The sequence below is a fragment of the Arachis hypogaea genome, chromosome 12 (genome assembly GCF_003086295.3).
Source record: "Arachis hypogaea cultivar Tifrunner chromosome 12, arahy.Tifrunner.gnm2.J5K5, whole genome shotgun sequence".
Taxonomy (NCBI): Eukaryota; Viridiplantae; Streptophyta; class Magnoliopsida; order Fabales; family Fabaceae; genus Arachis; species Arachis hypogaea.
The window spans coordinates 6,709,605-6,726,726 of NC_092047.1; the positions used below are offsets into that span (position 1 = coordinate 6,709,605).

At 32.4% G+C, this 17,122-nt stretch overlaps 1 protein-coding gene and 2 pseudogenes across 2 annotated transcripts; all 3 read right to left on the minus strand.

Moving 5' to 3' along the window:
* Positions 1–487: 487 nt before the first annotated feature.
* Positions 488–5,602, minus strand: LOC112726604 (cathecol O-methyltransferase 1). 2 transcript variants are annotated; one of them, XM_072210128.1, is made up of 5 exons: positions 4,654–5,602; positions 3,493–3,658; positions 2,102–2,409; positions 1,748–1,812; positions 488–1,046 (listed from the first exon to the last, which is right to left on the minus strand). In XM_072210128.1, exons 1-5 carry the CDS (start codon positions 4,973–4,975, stop codon positions 750–752), a joined length of 1,158 nt encoding a protein of 385 aa, XP_072066229.1. In that variant the 5' UTR covers positions 4,976–5,602; the 3' UTR covers positions 488–749. The 2 variants fall into 2 exon arrangements, with proteins under 2 accessions (XP_072066229.1, XP_025631838.1); XM_025776053.3 differs by having other exon boundaries at positions 2,102–2,412.
* On the minus strand, positions 5,549–8,183 carry LOC112726606 (probable protein phosphatase 2C 76; annotated as a pseudogene).
* A 6,117-nt stretch (positions 8,184–14,300) lies between these two features.
* On the minus strand, positions 14,301–14,997 carry LOC112726605 (probable protein phosphatase 2C 76; annotated as a pseudogene).
* Between the last annotated feature and the right edge of the window lie 2,125 nt (positions 14,998–17,122).

A 17,122-nucleotide genomic window follows, 5' to 3' on the forward strand; every position in this document is an offset into this window, starting at 1 on the left:
TAAAACAATAAAAGTATAAATACAGAAATAGATAATAACTTTGTGTTAAGATAATTTATCTAATATTTTATTTATGTACTAAAATCCTTAAAATAATATACTAATAGAGAGATATAACTTTTTATTTTATCTATATCCAAACATCTAAATTATTCAATATTTTTTATTGGTGTTTATTTCTATACATATTACAAGTATATGAAAATTCGGAAAGAGAGAGAAACTCGCTTTTTAATTTTCATATGGCGTTGTTGGTGGAGTAGGCCACACATATGGGATGCATGTGAGTTATACTGGGGTGTGGTGTTAGGCCAACTGAAATCAGACGGTGCGACAGAAGAAAGGTAAAACGGACAATTCGATTTGCAGTTTCTCACCGATTAATATTAGTCAAATCAAAAAACAAGCAACTCGGACCCTCCGAATTCATTTTCAGAAAAAAAAATGCTAATCGGACTCTCCGATTGGTTTCTTAACAAAGGAATCAGACGGTTCGAATTTTCCCTGCCATTGTTTGAAAACTTCTATCTCACACCTGTGTCTAATATCATTGTATCCCATAACTAAGCACAACTCACACACTGGTAGCATATAGAAAAAAATGAGCCGAGAGAAACTACTATGCGAGTTTTTGTTTTCAAGGAGAGCCTTTTGTATTTTATTTTATTATATACTATTTTAATCCGTACGTGAGTGTTTGTCTTTTTTTATTATATACTATATATAGGACTCTAGATACATATTTGTCTCTACTTGTAGAACTCCATAACCCAATATCCAGAGACAGAGCACACAAATTTGATGGAAGAAAATCCAGAAAGAGTGGCCAAATGAATGAAGTCACGTTTGGTTCTCTCTTTTCCTCCAATGTTTTGAGTCATCATCAATAAGTCAGCTTTGAAAGCAACCTTAGCGGCGGTTGTATTCCCCGGCAAAACCGGAACCATTATGTCTACAACAATCACTTTTCCATCTTCAGGAATGGCTTTATGGCAATTCTTCAACACCTTCAAGCAATGTTCATCACTCCAATCATGAAGTATGCACTGAAATTTTTGGTTTCAAAAATAAAGTCATGTCACATGTCCATATGTAAAATATGAGAAAAATATACAATTTTGTCTTTTCCCCTCCTTATTTTTGTATGTTATATATAAAGTAATAAGTTAGATAAAATATTATAATAGTAAAAATAAAATACTTCTTTTATTAATATAACAAATGTAATTGGTTTTAGTATTTAGCCACATGATAAAAAATACTTTAATTGCTACAAAAATATCTAATTTAATATTTTTCATATATTCCACTATAAACGATATAACATTTAAAAAAATGCAATTATATATTATGAATAATTTTTTATAGGGTAAAGTATATTTTTTGTCCCTAAAGTTTGACAAAAGTTTCAAAAATATTCTTAAGTTTTATTTTGTTTTAATTTTGTCCCAAAATTTTTCGATTTGCATCAAATATACTCTTGACGGCTAATTTTTCAAAAAATTTAAGACCAATTCAACAACAATTTCATAAGAACAAGCTCTTAACACAAATAAATCAAGTATAAGTTTCATGCATTATTGTTAGATTGGTCTTAATTTTTTGAAAATTTAGCCGTCCATAATATATTTGATGCAAATCGAAAATTTTTTGGACAAAATTAAAATAAAATATAACTTAGAGGTATTTTTAAAACTTTTGATAAACTTCAAAATAAAAATTATACTTTATCCTGTATATATATCACCTTCATGAAAATGGCATCTCCGTTAGGAACACTCTCAAACATATCTCCTCCCACATGTTTCACACCTGCAACATCATTCACAGCTTCAATTGGTAAAGGATTGTAATATATCTTTAATATATATCCTCCTTTTTTCAGTTATTATTATTTTTTGGTAACCTTTAAATTAATGTTTACATTAATCTAATGATGTAATTTAAAAAAATCCAAATCTATTGATTTAAAAAAATATAAAAAATAATAATAACAAATCTATAAAAAAACAAAATAAAAATAATATATAATCATAATTTAAATACATTTTAAATTGTATAATCAAATGAAAATGGCAATAATAATAATAATAATATATACCGGGATAGGTGAGGGCATGTTGAATTACATGAGGCAAGTCAAAGTTAATAGCATTGATATTTGGATATTTGGAAGTGATCATTTTGAGATTGATACCAAGACCACCACCAACATCAATTAGAGTGTTAATGTTGTTAAAACCTTCATAGGACTCAAGAACCCTCTTCATCACTATGGTTGTGTGGCTTATCATAGCTTTGTTGAAAACATCATTGAACCTTGGATCCACACTTGGGTACTCAAATGCATGCATCCCATTAACCCTAACAAATGGCACACCTCCTTCCAATATTGCTCCTTTCAGTTCACTCCTTTATTTCAATTCAAAAATAATTCCGTTACGTTACCAATGCAACAAAAATTCTATTAATTTTTGCCAACTTTTATTTTTAATTATGTTTAATGAAAGTGTCTTTTATAGATGTATCTAATAAAAATATCTTTTTTATGATTGTATCTAATGAAAGTGTCTTTATAGAAGTATTTTCTAGATATGTCTCCTTATATATATATTTAAAATATAATAATTAATTATTGTTCACAATAAATTGACAAATAATATATTAATGTTCTATACTTTTCCATACATTCAAAAATCATTCAACATCATTATGTCACCTAAAAATTCATACGAATTAAAAATAAATAAATAAAGTGGGAAAAGGACAAAGAAAAAACACACATCTACATCTTATTGACGACGTCAACTTAAATTTCCACTAAAGTCTTTAATATTTTATGACTATAGAGATATTCTTTCGTTTTTCTATTATGTAAAAGATTCTTGTTTGTTAGGGACTTAATATCTAATATATACTAGAATGAGTAATATATACTAATATTTATGATAAAAAAAATATTTAAAAAATAATAAAAATTAATCCAAAAAATTAAAATTATTTTATTTTATATTTATTAATTATTAATTATTTTAATTTTTATTAATTACTACTAAAATAATTTAATAATATTAAATATAATAAATATGTAATTATAAATATTACATGCATTAAATTATAAATATTAAATTAAATTAAATAATTTTGAATGATTGTGTTCCTACTTCCTACCAATACGACTATACGAGTTATGACAAAGGAATAACGTGCAATACTCTTACTCTTTGCTGAAATTGATAGTATGTACGTAAAACAAAAGATGTTTCTTTTTTTTTATATAATTTTTGAACATGATGGTATGTATATTCGTAAATTCTAGAATGATTATATTATGATAGTTATGGTGACTATTCAAATATTATTAAAATTAAATTTATATCTTTTTTAATAACATTTTTAAAAAACGTTACTTAATAATAAAAAAACGTTAGTTTAATTTTAGTCACACTTTCTAAAACACTTAAAAGTTCGTTAAGTTTTGGTAACACTGACCAGCTTTCCAAGAAAACCTTATCCAGAATCAAGCTCAAAGTGTGTCCAAAATTGACACCATCATCATCAGTCACAAAATATTTGGAAGCAGCAGCTGTAAGACTATACACAATCTTTTGAGGAGATGCAATAAGCTCATGTTCTTGATCATTTTCATCTTTGGTGACTGAATGCAGAAAACATGTGGTAATAATAAGAGCAAATAAAATATGAGTTAGGAAAAAATAAGAGGAGTGCTAGGGGCAGCAACTTTTGTGTTTTGTAATCATCAATTGGCCATCAATAGTGTTTTTAATGGTGTGAGATTAAATCTAATTGTGAGAAATCACTCACTTTTCTTTTGATGATTAAGTGCTGGCCACAAAATACAAAAGTTGCTGGCCCCTAAATTTTTCTTTTTTATAATTTGATTAATTTTTTATTAAAAAAATTAAGCACATTTAAGTTTATTGGTCACATTCATTTAACTTGAGACTAATTAAACTATGTATTTAAACTAATTAGGCTAACATATTCAACATTCTTAATACATACATAATAAAAAAATTTAAGTAATTTTTATCTTAATACAAAACAAATATAATAGATAAACACTACACCAATTCCAGTAGATAGCGGTCGTTATAAACCATTACAAATTGTTTAGTGGTGATTATTCTAACAATTTTAAAAAATTATCCCAAAATTAGTTTCTAACTTCTTAAAGAAAGATATTTGATTGCTGTTAAATTTAGTAGCAATTTAAGACCGTTACAAAATTAAAAAAAATGCCACAAAAATACTGACCGCAGTGCAGTGAAGTGAGAGTAAAATAAATAGAGTGAATACCCAACTTGGTCCCTCACAATTACTTCGAAAGGACTACGGGGCTCTTAACAAATAAAAATACTCAATTCGGCCTCTAAACTTTACTTTTATGGGACTGATTAGCTCATGTGCCAAAAAAAAAAAAACACTGATACAGGGGCTAATCAGTCCCATAAAAGTAAAACTCAGGAGTTGAGTTGTGTATTTTTTTTGTTAAAGGCCTCGTTGTCTTTCAAGATAATTGTCACGGCCGTTTAAAGTTTTTCTCAAATAAATATGTATAAATTCGTGTATATCCAAATCAACAAATCCAAAAGCTTTAAAAAGGAATACATGGCCGCTACATATATATACCTTGAGGAAGTGATGAACAAGACAACAAAGAATGACTTGCAAGGAGCCTAAGAAGGCGATCCACCATCGATGGTGCATTAGGGTTTATGCTACCAATCTGTGATGCAATGTCTTCAGATGAGAACTTTGCATGTTCACCACCTTTGGCTATTATGTCGAAGATTCCAAGCTCAAATGCAGTCTTAACAGCCATTGGAAACGCCACTAAAACCCCCAAGTCCATTGCAAAAAGCATTCCATCTTCTTCTTCTTCTTTAAGAAGATTCTTATTGGATTCAGCATCAATAACAACATTTTTATTGCTCTCTAATGATGGAGCCATAAAAATGATATATATAGCAATGGGTTATTCCTAGATATATAGAAGATGAAGATGTTCTATATATTACAATTGAATAATAATGTATGTTGGTTTTGATTCATGAATTGTGTGGTTATATATATATAATGGAGGATTTGTATCAAATAAATTTTAATTACTTGATTTATTTTTGTCTTCATTAGCAAATTTTGCTTTTATTACTAGTCAGCATAATCACATTATTAGTCAAATAAAGAAGTGATAGCATTCAAATGTCTCTTAGAAAAATCGTCATATTTCATAGTCAATCCTCGTGGCATGAAAATCAAATAATGTAGCGAAACATGACTTCAAGATTAGGTAGGGCAATTCTTTATTCACCAAATTAAACAATTTTAAAACACCAACATGTAGAAAAGCAATCTTATGCACGAGTTAATAAATAGTTAAACACACTTATTAGTTTGAGGTGTAACACCCTCACTATCAGAAGTCACACTTCCGGCAGCGCTACTCTGATAGCAAGAAGTATTACGACTACTTTACAAACTAAATATTAAAATAGAAGCCTATGACTCGACACTGTATCGCTGATTTCTTTTGAAAAACAAGAAATAAATACTTTATCTTAAGAAAAATACAAACAAGCATAGATTCATATACAAGACTCCTTACATAATAATTCAATATATTATACATATAAAACATACAATTCCTATCCCTCTTACAAACTTGTAATAACAAAGACGAGGGAAGAAAATAATCTAATTAATGCAACAGCATATAAACTAAACACAGTATAACTCTTCTTAATGCTTCTTCATCCGATTCCTGAAAAGGTAAAGCTGTAGGGGGTGAGAACCTAACCACACGGTCTCACCACGGAGTTTCAAAGTTGTCATAAGAAGATATTTAATAAGAGTTAGGGTTTAGGGTTTAGCGATTATCATTGCCTTATGAATCTTTTAAAACCAATAGAAAATTGTTCAAAACTTTTTCAAAGAAACAATGTTTAATCCTTCAGAAATCCGAAAACCTTTCCTTTCTTATAAGAAAAACTCAATCAGAAACCAACCACGCAATCAAACAACACAGTCATTAATTCAGCACCAAAGTTCACTCTCAAATGTAGCATGCCAGGACAAACACAGGCAAGACAGACAAGGAAAGCACAAGTAGGTAACAGTTACAGCAAATAGTTCAAGTAGCAGTTAAGAACAGTTTAGCAATTAGGCAAACCAAAACAAGTTCAAACCCAAGCAAAGCATACAAATGCATATGATGCATGCCTGTCCTATGGCTGATGAGGCTCATCTGTCGGTTATCCAGCCAACCCGACAAGTCTGAATTGTCCTTAAACTGTCCCCCGACGTGCATCCCCAAGAGTCTGAATTGTCCTTAGCTCAATGGGGGTAACATTCCCGGGAATTTATATAGTGCCCGGTCACACTTACGTCGTAGGGTCAACAGAGTATCGAGTTTTCAACCTGGTACACGTGGTGGCAAGCCACGGCACTTAATCCAGGGAACCTCGTATCTCAGATATTTCAAATTCATAAGCCATATAAATAATTCATTCATCATTCATCAATATCTAAGCCATTCTCAATATCATCATCATTCGTCAATCCATATCCCATTTCCAAATTCATTCAAAAATCATATTTCAAATCAATCATCATCACCCTTCTTTCCGTTAATCAACAATCTCAATCCCAAACAAAATTCTTTCTTTGATAAATAAAGTAATCTTAAACCACATGATAATGCTTAAAATTAAACCTTTTTAAAATAACTACTTCAAATGAAACTTCTAATTTTATAAAATTTCGGCAGCATCTCCTCTAAAACTCGGATTCAGCCACCCTTTTCGGGTCCCAACAAAACCATTTCTCAAACTCCTTTCAATTCAATTTCAAAATCAGACCAATTTCAATATCTCAGACCATTTTCAATTTAAACTCATTTTTCAACAAATCAAACTTATTTCTAATGTTATAATCCTTTCCAGATTTCAATTCATTTCCAACAAAGCCAACCAACATTTACTCAGACCCTTTTCAATGGTTTCAAATCCGAGTCATTCACAAATCTCAAGCCGTTTTCCAAACCCAAATTAACTCTAACATCAAATCATTTTCCAATTCTCAAATTATACTTGATAAACATTCAAATCAGATTTTCAAATTAATCTTCTACTCACTATCTCAATACCAACTCAATATTCAGAAATAGCCACAATCAAGTAAGCAATCACATTCATTCAAGGCAATTCAATTCAATTCATAAGACTCCATAATCACTAAAAATATTTATTTGCTTAAATATCAATTTATAACAACTCTTAAGAATAAAAATGAGTTCAATGAAAACGCCCCTACCTCAATTTAGTTTAAACGCATTAATTCCTCTTTCGTTCATCCCTTCTATTTGGCCCATGATCCTCACAGAGAGCAGCCTTCGATATTATAGTCCTATAATCTCTAACATTAGCAACATAGAGATGGTTATCAATCAAAACAGCGGTTCAAGCAGTAGAGCCATCATCCCAGAAAATGTCTTTTTCAGAATACAAAAATTGAGAATTAGTACCTTGGTACGTTTCACTTATAGCCAATTTGGCATCAGTAAAAATTTTGGATGCTTCATGAGATTATCAAAGAGATGCTCTTTCAAATACTCTGCAGCACGAGAACCACCATGACCATCAAATATTCCAAGTAAGCATACTGAATGACCACCAGTTTTCAATGTTTTAATATCGTGAAAATCCTCCATCGATACTTTCTTCCTCTCTGAAGCTTGAATACCCACAGCTAAGCCTTCCATCCTCACTATTCCATCCTCCTCTTGCAAACCGGCCATCATCATCTTTCTCTGGCATCATCACTGTGAATCAGCACTTCTTGACACGGAACCCGTATCCACCATCATCACTGTGAATGTCTTGAATTGGTGAGTAGGCGAATAAGAAATACTAGGGACAGCTTGCAAACTCCTCCTAGTGTTGTTTATTCTCACTAATTTGGCAAAGGTTCCAGCTTGAACAACCCAAAGACCTTACACAATTGCTGCATACCATCTAAACGACCAACCAAGAAGACAAGGGTTTTGGCGGCAGCAGAACAATAGCGGCTTCAACGGTGGTTCTCTGGCGACAACGGCGCCATTTTCCGGCAATAGAAGCACGGCTACAGCAACGGCGGTGGCAGAACAGCAACTCCAGGAATCCAACCACTGAACCAACCTTCACCAAATTCCAAACCTTGATTTTGGAAAACCCAATCTACGAATCTTCCTCATCAAACTCCGATGACATCGTGCAACTCACCGGCGTCCATGGCAGCGGCTGAGATGAAGCACGGCAGTGAGCTGCTATGTACATCGCATTTTTTCCTCTCTCCTTCGTCCCATGGCAACGACGACGGCAAGGTGCGGCGGTGGCGACGAGGCAGCAGTAGTGTGTGACGATGGTGGTGCGAGCTGGACAGCGGCGACCTCTTCTCCTCCCTCTCCATCCTCGGTTCTCTTTTCCCCTTCGTTCTCCCTCTTCTCTATTTCTGTTTCCCCCTTTTCTCCTTTCTTCCCCCTCTCCGTTTTTTTCCCTTTCTCCTTTTCTTTTCTTTTGTTTTTGCTGAAGGCTGAGGCGTAAGGGGTTAGGGGGTGGCGGTGATAAATTAGGGTTAGGATAAGGTAGTTTAGATAATTTTAATAAAATTAGAGGTACAGAGTATTAATTAAAAATTTAATTTAATCCCTCAAAATTATTTTAAAATACTAGTTAATTATAAATTTGCTAATTAACTTATAATAAGTATTTTAATTTAAAATTAGAGATAATATAATTTATTTTCTTTGTTTATAAAATTAAAGTATTAAATTCTGAAATCTCAATTATTTAAATTAAATCATATAAAATTTGTATCCTTTTATAACTGTTAAGTTGTATAATTTAAATATAGAAAATGACTCAATGATTATGAGATTAAGTAAAATTTTTAATTTAATTATCAAAACTTAATTTAATTACTTTTAATAAAATAATTTTTAAAAATAAAGTCTTTAATAAATAAATTGAAACTAACTCATAATAATATATATATATTTTTTTAAAAAAAACTGGGTCTTACATCCTATCCACCTTATAAAAATTTTCGTCCTCGAAAATTAAAAGAATACACAAGGTAATACAAAGAATCAATACTCTACTGTCTAAATGCTTTTTAAATAAGTAAGAAAATTTAGCATATTACAGGAAATATTACATGGTTTTAATACCTTTCTTTTGAATACTTTAGGAAAAAAGAAAAAAAAAATTTGGTATATATAAATTTTCAAATAGCAAATAAACCATAAGACTTAGAAATAAAGGAAAAGCATGGTGTAAAGTAGAAGTTACAAGATAGGCTCAAAAGAAAAGGGGTTACATGGTGTCAACCTTAAGGGTTTTAACATAGCTCACTATCACAACTCCCTTTGATATCACATACTTACAAGCTTCACCTTTCACATTCACGAACCGTGTCCTAAAGAACTACCGTGTTATAAGTTTCACCTTACGCTTATCTATCTCACGTTGCTCTGGTCACTTAGCTAACTTGTTGCGAGTTGTCATCTTATACGAATTGAGCTACCGAAAACTTGAATATCTTCTCAACAATACTCTTTTCCCGAAATTTAAACGTCATAACCTATGGCATTTTGAAACTTGCCAAAGTTCATCTCATTTACTAGTCATTCCCTGAAACACTAACGCTTCAATTTTTGTTTTCTTGGGACCACGTGTGACATTGAGATATGCGTCAGTATATTCAAGGAGTTACAAATCTAAGGAAAAGGTGAATAAGTGACGAGGATAAAATTCGTATAAATTCAGGAGGATGCGTAAGATTGCAACTAAGTAACGATTTACAGGAACGAGAAAATGTTCTGGAAAGAATCATTTTGCATCTAAATAGGAAATTTGAATCCAGGAACTCCATAAGAAATAAGAAAAGTAGTGATGATTTAAATTGAAATAAGTTTAAGCCAGAACAGAGGAACACTAAGTTCACAAGCGAGGAATAACTAAACTAACGACATCATTTGCAAAACTCAAAAGCATGGGAAAATCTAAGAAAGCATGATTTTCTCATTCTAAAAAGAAAAGATATGAAATAGATATCCTTCAAGAGAGGTAACAGAAGCGTAAATATTGAGTTATGTTAAAACAAATTCAAGTTAAATTCGATTTGTGCAAAACTTGAAATAATGAAAATTAATTGAGCTAAGAATATTGAAAAATCTTAAAAGATCATAATCAAACAAGAATATGTATAAAAATTTACATCAATCTTAGAGGTAGAACTAAATTCTATTCAGAAGGGAAAGTCCGAGGTAAATTAGTGAATAAAAGAATACTTGGTACATTACAAACAAATAGGTTTTGATTGCATAGGAAAGTTTTAAAGCTTCATATCAGTGAACATATGCTAAGTTTCAAAATGATTTTATTGAAATTTAAAGTAAGGCTACGGATAGAATCCAGCAAAAAAATGAACTGAATTGAAACTTCTTCAATGGAATCCAAAACAAAAACCTTAGAACGAGATTATAAAAAGTGGTATGTTGCACCAAAATAAGTTTGAAGTTTACTCAAAGGAATACAAATTTTGATAAAGAAGAATAAGCAACCAAAATGGTGTTTCACAAGAACTTGGAGAAACGTTTGAAATTATAAGTAAGCAAGGATGTACAAAAACAAGAAGACGTACCGAAAGGGAAAATCAAGTTGTAACCCTATGAAGGAATGAATTCACTTTCCCAAAATAGTTATTAGAAGTTTTAATAAGGTATTGCATCAAAACAATCCAATTTAAAATAAATTATATGAAGTTTGTCAAATAGAGATTAACTTGAATAGAAGCAAAAATCTCTTATCAAGAATCTTGAGTACATAATCAAGTAAAGACATGTATAAAAATTTGAGTAAATATTAGAAGAGAATCAAATTATGTTCAAAAAAAGAAATCTAATGTAAAGTGTTCCTATATGGTTAATAAGGGTATAGATAGTACCTTTAAAAACAAGTATGTTTTTAGCTACATGAAGGATTTATTTATTTCTTGTAGGAAAGTACATGTAAGATCAGAGATAGTCATATCCAGAATTCAAAGAATGGTTACAGACAAGATCAAATAAAATAAAAGATCAAAACTCTTCTCAACAAAGATTCCAAAACAAAACTTCGAAAGAATATTACTAGAATTGTTATCTCATACCAAGACAAACTCGAAATTTTTACCAAGGAGAGTACTTTATTCATTTAGAGGAAAACAGGATCGAAAATTGTAACCTGGGCAACATACGTATAAGTTGTAGAAGGCGAAGTAGAAGAACCAAATCACACAATTAGCTTGCTCCGAATCGTAACTCTCACGGTTTCGAATCATTCAAGTATTAAGAATTATGTGTTACGCTAGAACAGATTTAAGATCGAATAAAAGGGCACATAATTTATGAAGAAATACATAAATAATGACAATGATGGATAATCAAATCTGGTTCCAAAAAGAATTGAAACAAGGAGCGAAAAAGATGATAAATCGAAGAATAAGCAACACGCGCATCATGTGGCATGATTAAAGTACCTATCTTCGGTGTAAACTAATCAAGGAATAACATCTAACATTTTTCAAAGAATTAAGGACCATTGTCATGCGAAACAAGTTCAAAACCAACTCAAAAGAAAAACTCATGATTCGTAGAGAGAAATATGAGCAACATCAAGGATAAAGCTTCTAAATGATTTCAAGTGAATAATCAGGATTATAATCAAGCAGAAATATATATAGGAACGAATAAGTATCGTTAGGAACAGAGTCAAATCATATCCTAAAAGGAAAAATCTAAAACAAGGAATTCCAACATAACCAATAAAAGAAAAAACGGTGTGCTAAGCTACACGACACGAACAAGATTATACGTCAGAACAGAACTAACTTCAAAAATTAATTTCTAACGCTCCCAGAACCCGTGAACCGCATCGCTTATTAATTCTACTTTGTCCATGATAACTCATTAACTTTACCGTACACATAAACCATCAACATTAAGCTGGCCAGACTTAACATCAACAGATATGCAATGGTAAGCTAACAGCGTTAATCAAAAGACAGTCATGTGCATAAAGCTCTAATTCTCGTCATTCGGACAAGACCTATAACATGACAGACACTCAGAGTATGCAATGAAGTATAGTCAGTTCATTCCCAAGGCTCTAACAGGAACGAACTGCTCTGATACCATAATGTAACACCCTCACTATCAGAAGTCACACTTCCGGCAGCGCTACTCTGATAGCAAGAAGTATTACGACTACTTTACAAACTAAATATTAAAATAGAAGCCTATGACTCGACACTGTATCGCTGATTTCTTTTGAAAAACAAGAAATAAATACTTTATCTTAAGAAAAATACAAACAAGCATAGATTCATATACAAGACTCCTTACATAATAATTCAATATATTATACATATAAAACATACAATTCCTATCCCTCTTACAAACTTGTAATAACAAAGACGAGGGAAGAAAATAATCTAATTAATGCAACAGCATATAAACTAAACACAGTATAACTCTTCTTAATGCTTCTTCATCCGATTCCTGAAAAGGTAAAGCTGTAGGGGGTGAGAACCTAACCACACGGTCTCACCACGGAGTTTCAAAGTTGTCATAAGAAGATATTTAATAAGAGTTAGGGTTTAGGGTTTAGCGATTATCATTGCCTTATGAATCTTTTAAAACCAATAGAAAATTGTTCAAAACTTTTTCAAAGAAACAATGTTTAATCCTTCAGAAATCCGAAAACCTTTCCTTTCTTATAAGAAAAACTCAATCAGAAACCAACCACGCAATCAAACAACACAGTCATTAATTCAGCACCAAAGTTCATTCTCAAATGTAGCATGCCAGGACAAACACAGGCAAGACAGACAAGGAAAGCACAAGTAGGTAACAGTTACAGCAAATAGTTCAAGTAGCAGTTAAGAACAGTTTAGCAATTAGGCAAACCAAAACAAGTTCAAACCCAAGCAAAGCATACAAATGCATATGATGCATGCCTGTCCTATGGCTGATGAGGCTCATCTGTCGGTTATCCAGCCAACTCGACAAGTCTGAATTGTCCTTAAACTGTCCCCCGACGTGCATCCCCAAGAGTCTGAATTGTCCTTAGCTCAATGGGGGTAACATTCCCGGGAATTTATATAGTGCCCGGTCACACTTACGTCGTAGGGTCAACAGAGTATCGAGTTTTCAACCTGGTACACGTGGTGGCAAGCCACGGCACTTAATCCAGGGAACCTCGTATCTCAGATATTTCAAATTCATAAGCCATATAAATAATTCATTCATCATTCATCAATATCTAAGCCATTCTCAATATCATCATCATTCGTCAATCCATATCCCATTTCCAAATTCATTCAAAAATCATATTTCAAATCAATCATCATCACCCTTCTTTCCGTTAATCAACAATCTCAATCCCAAACAAAATTCTTTCTTTGATAAATAAAGTAATCTTAAACCACATGATAATGCTTAAAATTAAACCTTTTTAAAATAACTACTTCAAATGAAACTTCTAATTTTATAAAATTTCGGCAGCATCTCCTCTAAAACTCGGATTCAGCCACCCTTTTCGGGTCCCAACAAAACCATTTCTCAAACTCCTTTCAATTCAATTTCAAAATCAGACCAATTTCAATATCTCAGACCATTTTCAATTTAAACTCATTTTTCAACAAATCAAACTTATTTCTAATGTTATAATCCTTTCCAGATTTCAATTCATTTCCAACAAAGCCAACCAACATTTACTCAGACCCTTTTCAATGGTTTCAAATCCGAGTCATTCACAAATCTCAAGCCGTTTTCCAAACCCAAATTAACTCTAACATCAAATCATTTTCCAATTCTCAAATTATACTTGATAAACATTCAAATCAGATTTTCAAATTAATCTTCCACTCACTATCTCAATACCAACTCAATATTCAGAAATAGCCACAATCAAGTAAGCAATCACATTCATTCAAGGCAATTCAATTCAATTCATAAGACTCCATAATCACTAAAAATATTTATTTGCTTAAATATCAATTTATAACAACTCTTAAGAATAAAAATGAGTTCAATGAAAACACCCCTACCTCAATTTAGTTTAAACGCATTAATTCCTCTTTCGTTCATCCCTTCTATTTGGCCCATGATCCTCACAGAGAGCAGCCTTCGATATTATAGTCCTATAATCTCTAACATTAGCAACATAGAGATGGTTATCAATCAAAACAGCGGTTCAAGCAGTAGAGCCATCATCCCAGAAAATGTCTTTTTCAGAATACAAAAATTGAGAATTAGTACCTTGGTACGTTTCACTTATAGCCAATTTGGCATCAGTAAAAATTTTGGATGCTTCATGAGATTATCAAAGAGATGCTCTTTCAAATACTCTGCAGCACGAGAACCACCATGACCATCAAATATTCCAAGTAAGCATACTGAATGACCACCAGTTTTCAATGTTTTAATATCGTGAAAATCCTCCATCGATACTTTCTTCCTCTCTGAAGCTTGAATACCCACAGCTAAGCCTTCCATCCTCACTATTCCATCCTCCTCTTGCAAACCGGCCATCATCATCTTTCTCTGGCATCATCACTGTGAATCAGCACTTCTTGACACGGAACCCGTATCCACCATCATCACTGTGAATGTCTTGAATTGGTGAGTAGGCGAATAAGAAATACTAGGGACAGCTTGCAAACTCCTCCTAGTGTTGTTTATTCTCACTAATTTGGCAAAGGTTCCAGCTTGAACAACCCAAAGACCTTACACAATTGCTGCATACCATCTAAACGACCAACCAAGAAGACAAGGGTTTTGGCGGCAGCAGAACAATAGCGGCTTCAACGGTGGTTCTCTGGCGACAACGGCGCCATTTTCCGGCAATAGAAGCACGGCTACAGCAACGGCGGTGGCAGAACAGCAACTCCAGGAATCCAACCACTGAACCAACCTTCACCAAATTCCAAACCTTGATTTTGGAAAACCCAATCTACGAATCTTCCTCATCAAACTCCGATGACATCGTGCAACTCACCGGCGTCCATGGCAGCGGCTGAGATGAAGCACGGCAGTGAGCTGCTATGTACATCGCATTTTTTCCTCTCTCCTTCGTCCCATGGCAACGACGACGGCAAGGTGCGGCGGTGGCGACGAGGCAGCAGTAGTGTGTGACGATGGTGGTGCGAGCTGGACAGCGGCGACCTCTTCTCCTCCCTCTCCATCCTCGGTTCTCTTTTCCCCTTCGTTCTCCCTCTTCTCTATTTCTGTTTCCCCCTTTTCTCCTTTCTTCCCCCTCTCCGTTTTTTTCCCTTTCTCCTTTTCTTTTCTTTTGTTTTTGCTGAAGGCTGAGGCGTAAGGGGTTAGGGGGTGGCGGTGATAAATTAGGGTTAGGATAAGGTAGTTTAGATAATTTTAATAAAATTAGAGGTACAGAGTATTAATTAAAAATTTAATTTAATCCCTCAAAATTATTTTAAAATACTAGTTAATTATAAATTTGCTAATTAACTTATAATAAGTATTTTAATTTAAAATTAGAGATAATATAATTTATTTTCTTTGTTTATAAAATTAAAGTATTAAATTCTGAAATCTCAATTATTTAAATTAAATCATATAAAATTTGTATCCTTTTATAACTGTTAAGTTGTATAATTTAAATATAGAAAATGACTCAATGATTATGAGATTAAGTAAAATTTTTAATTTAATTATCAAAATTTAATTTAATTACTTTTAATAAAATAATTTTTAAAAATAAAGTCTTTAATAAATAAATTGAAACTAACTCATAATAATATATATATTTTTTTTTTAAAAAAACTGGGTCTTACATGAGGCACTAAAAATAGTTAAACAAATAAGTTTCTTTTTTTCATAACAAGATGTAGATATTTTGATTATTTTCCATATGTCATATATGGAAAAAGATTTATATTACTATTATATTTTGATACAAGACTTTTGAAGTAGCTTTCATACGTACCATCTATCATGCATTATTCTAATTTCTAAGGTAATAAAATGTGGCTGCTAAACCGGGCCGGCACCGTATATGATGATATATGTATTATGTGTGTTATAAGTATTGCATAGTAGATGTTTTAAGTCTCAAATCATTGATAGACTCTACTGACTTAGAAAAAGTAGTTAACTTGTTTGCATAGCTTTCTGTTTTTAAAGTTGGTTACTTTTCTAGTGTAGGAGTCAGTTAAGAGTATGTTAGGTGTAGGAAGCTTCCACTTCAAAAAATATGTCGAGTAGCCATCAGATTTATTGACAGAAAATAAAATTAATCTGCTAATAATAAATTTATCGTCAGATTTTAGTTCAGTTCTAATTCGACGATATAAATCTCACCGGCAACTTCCGATGAACTTAGCGGCGGATTTAGTTTTTAAACTATAAATATCTGGTGTCAGCTATCGGCGAATTTTTTTCGACAGTAAATTTAGCACCAAACTTTTTATGTTCCCGCATCTTTATCGTTGGATATTTTCGCTGGAGAACCTAACGGTAAGTTCAATTTTTTTAATATTTTTTATAAAATTAGTAGTGAAATTCTAAATTTTTTATTTAAATTTATTTTTTGCACAATTAGTAGTCAAATTCTATATAATATAATAGAAGCCAAATATATTAAATTATTAAGTGCATGAATAAAAAAAAGTCAAATAACAGAGGATATTATACAATCATACAGTGTATAAAAAAAACCCTAGTCACTAAAAGTCATCGTTATCGTCGTCGTTCTACTAGTCCTGCTGCTAAGGCGGCAGCCTAGGCGGTGATGTCTGTGCCCCTCCAGCAGTGCCACTGCCACCAAGAGTAGCGCGGCTACCACCGGCGCGCATCTGATTGTCGTATGGTGCCATGTTCCATCCGCTCCATCCGTTGAAGTCACTCCAGCTCCCGCCTCCATTCCAGCCTGAGGTCATATGTGTCTGTCATGTGTGAGAGGATCGCCTAATACCTCTCCTCAGACTCTCACAGCAGTTGAGCTTGTTGGTGAAGGCTTTGGGTGAGGATCAATGCCCCTTTCCCGTAAATTGA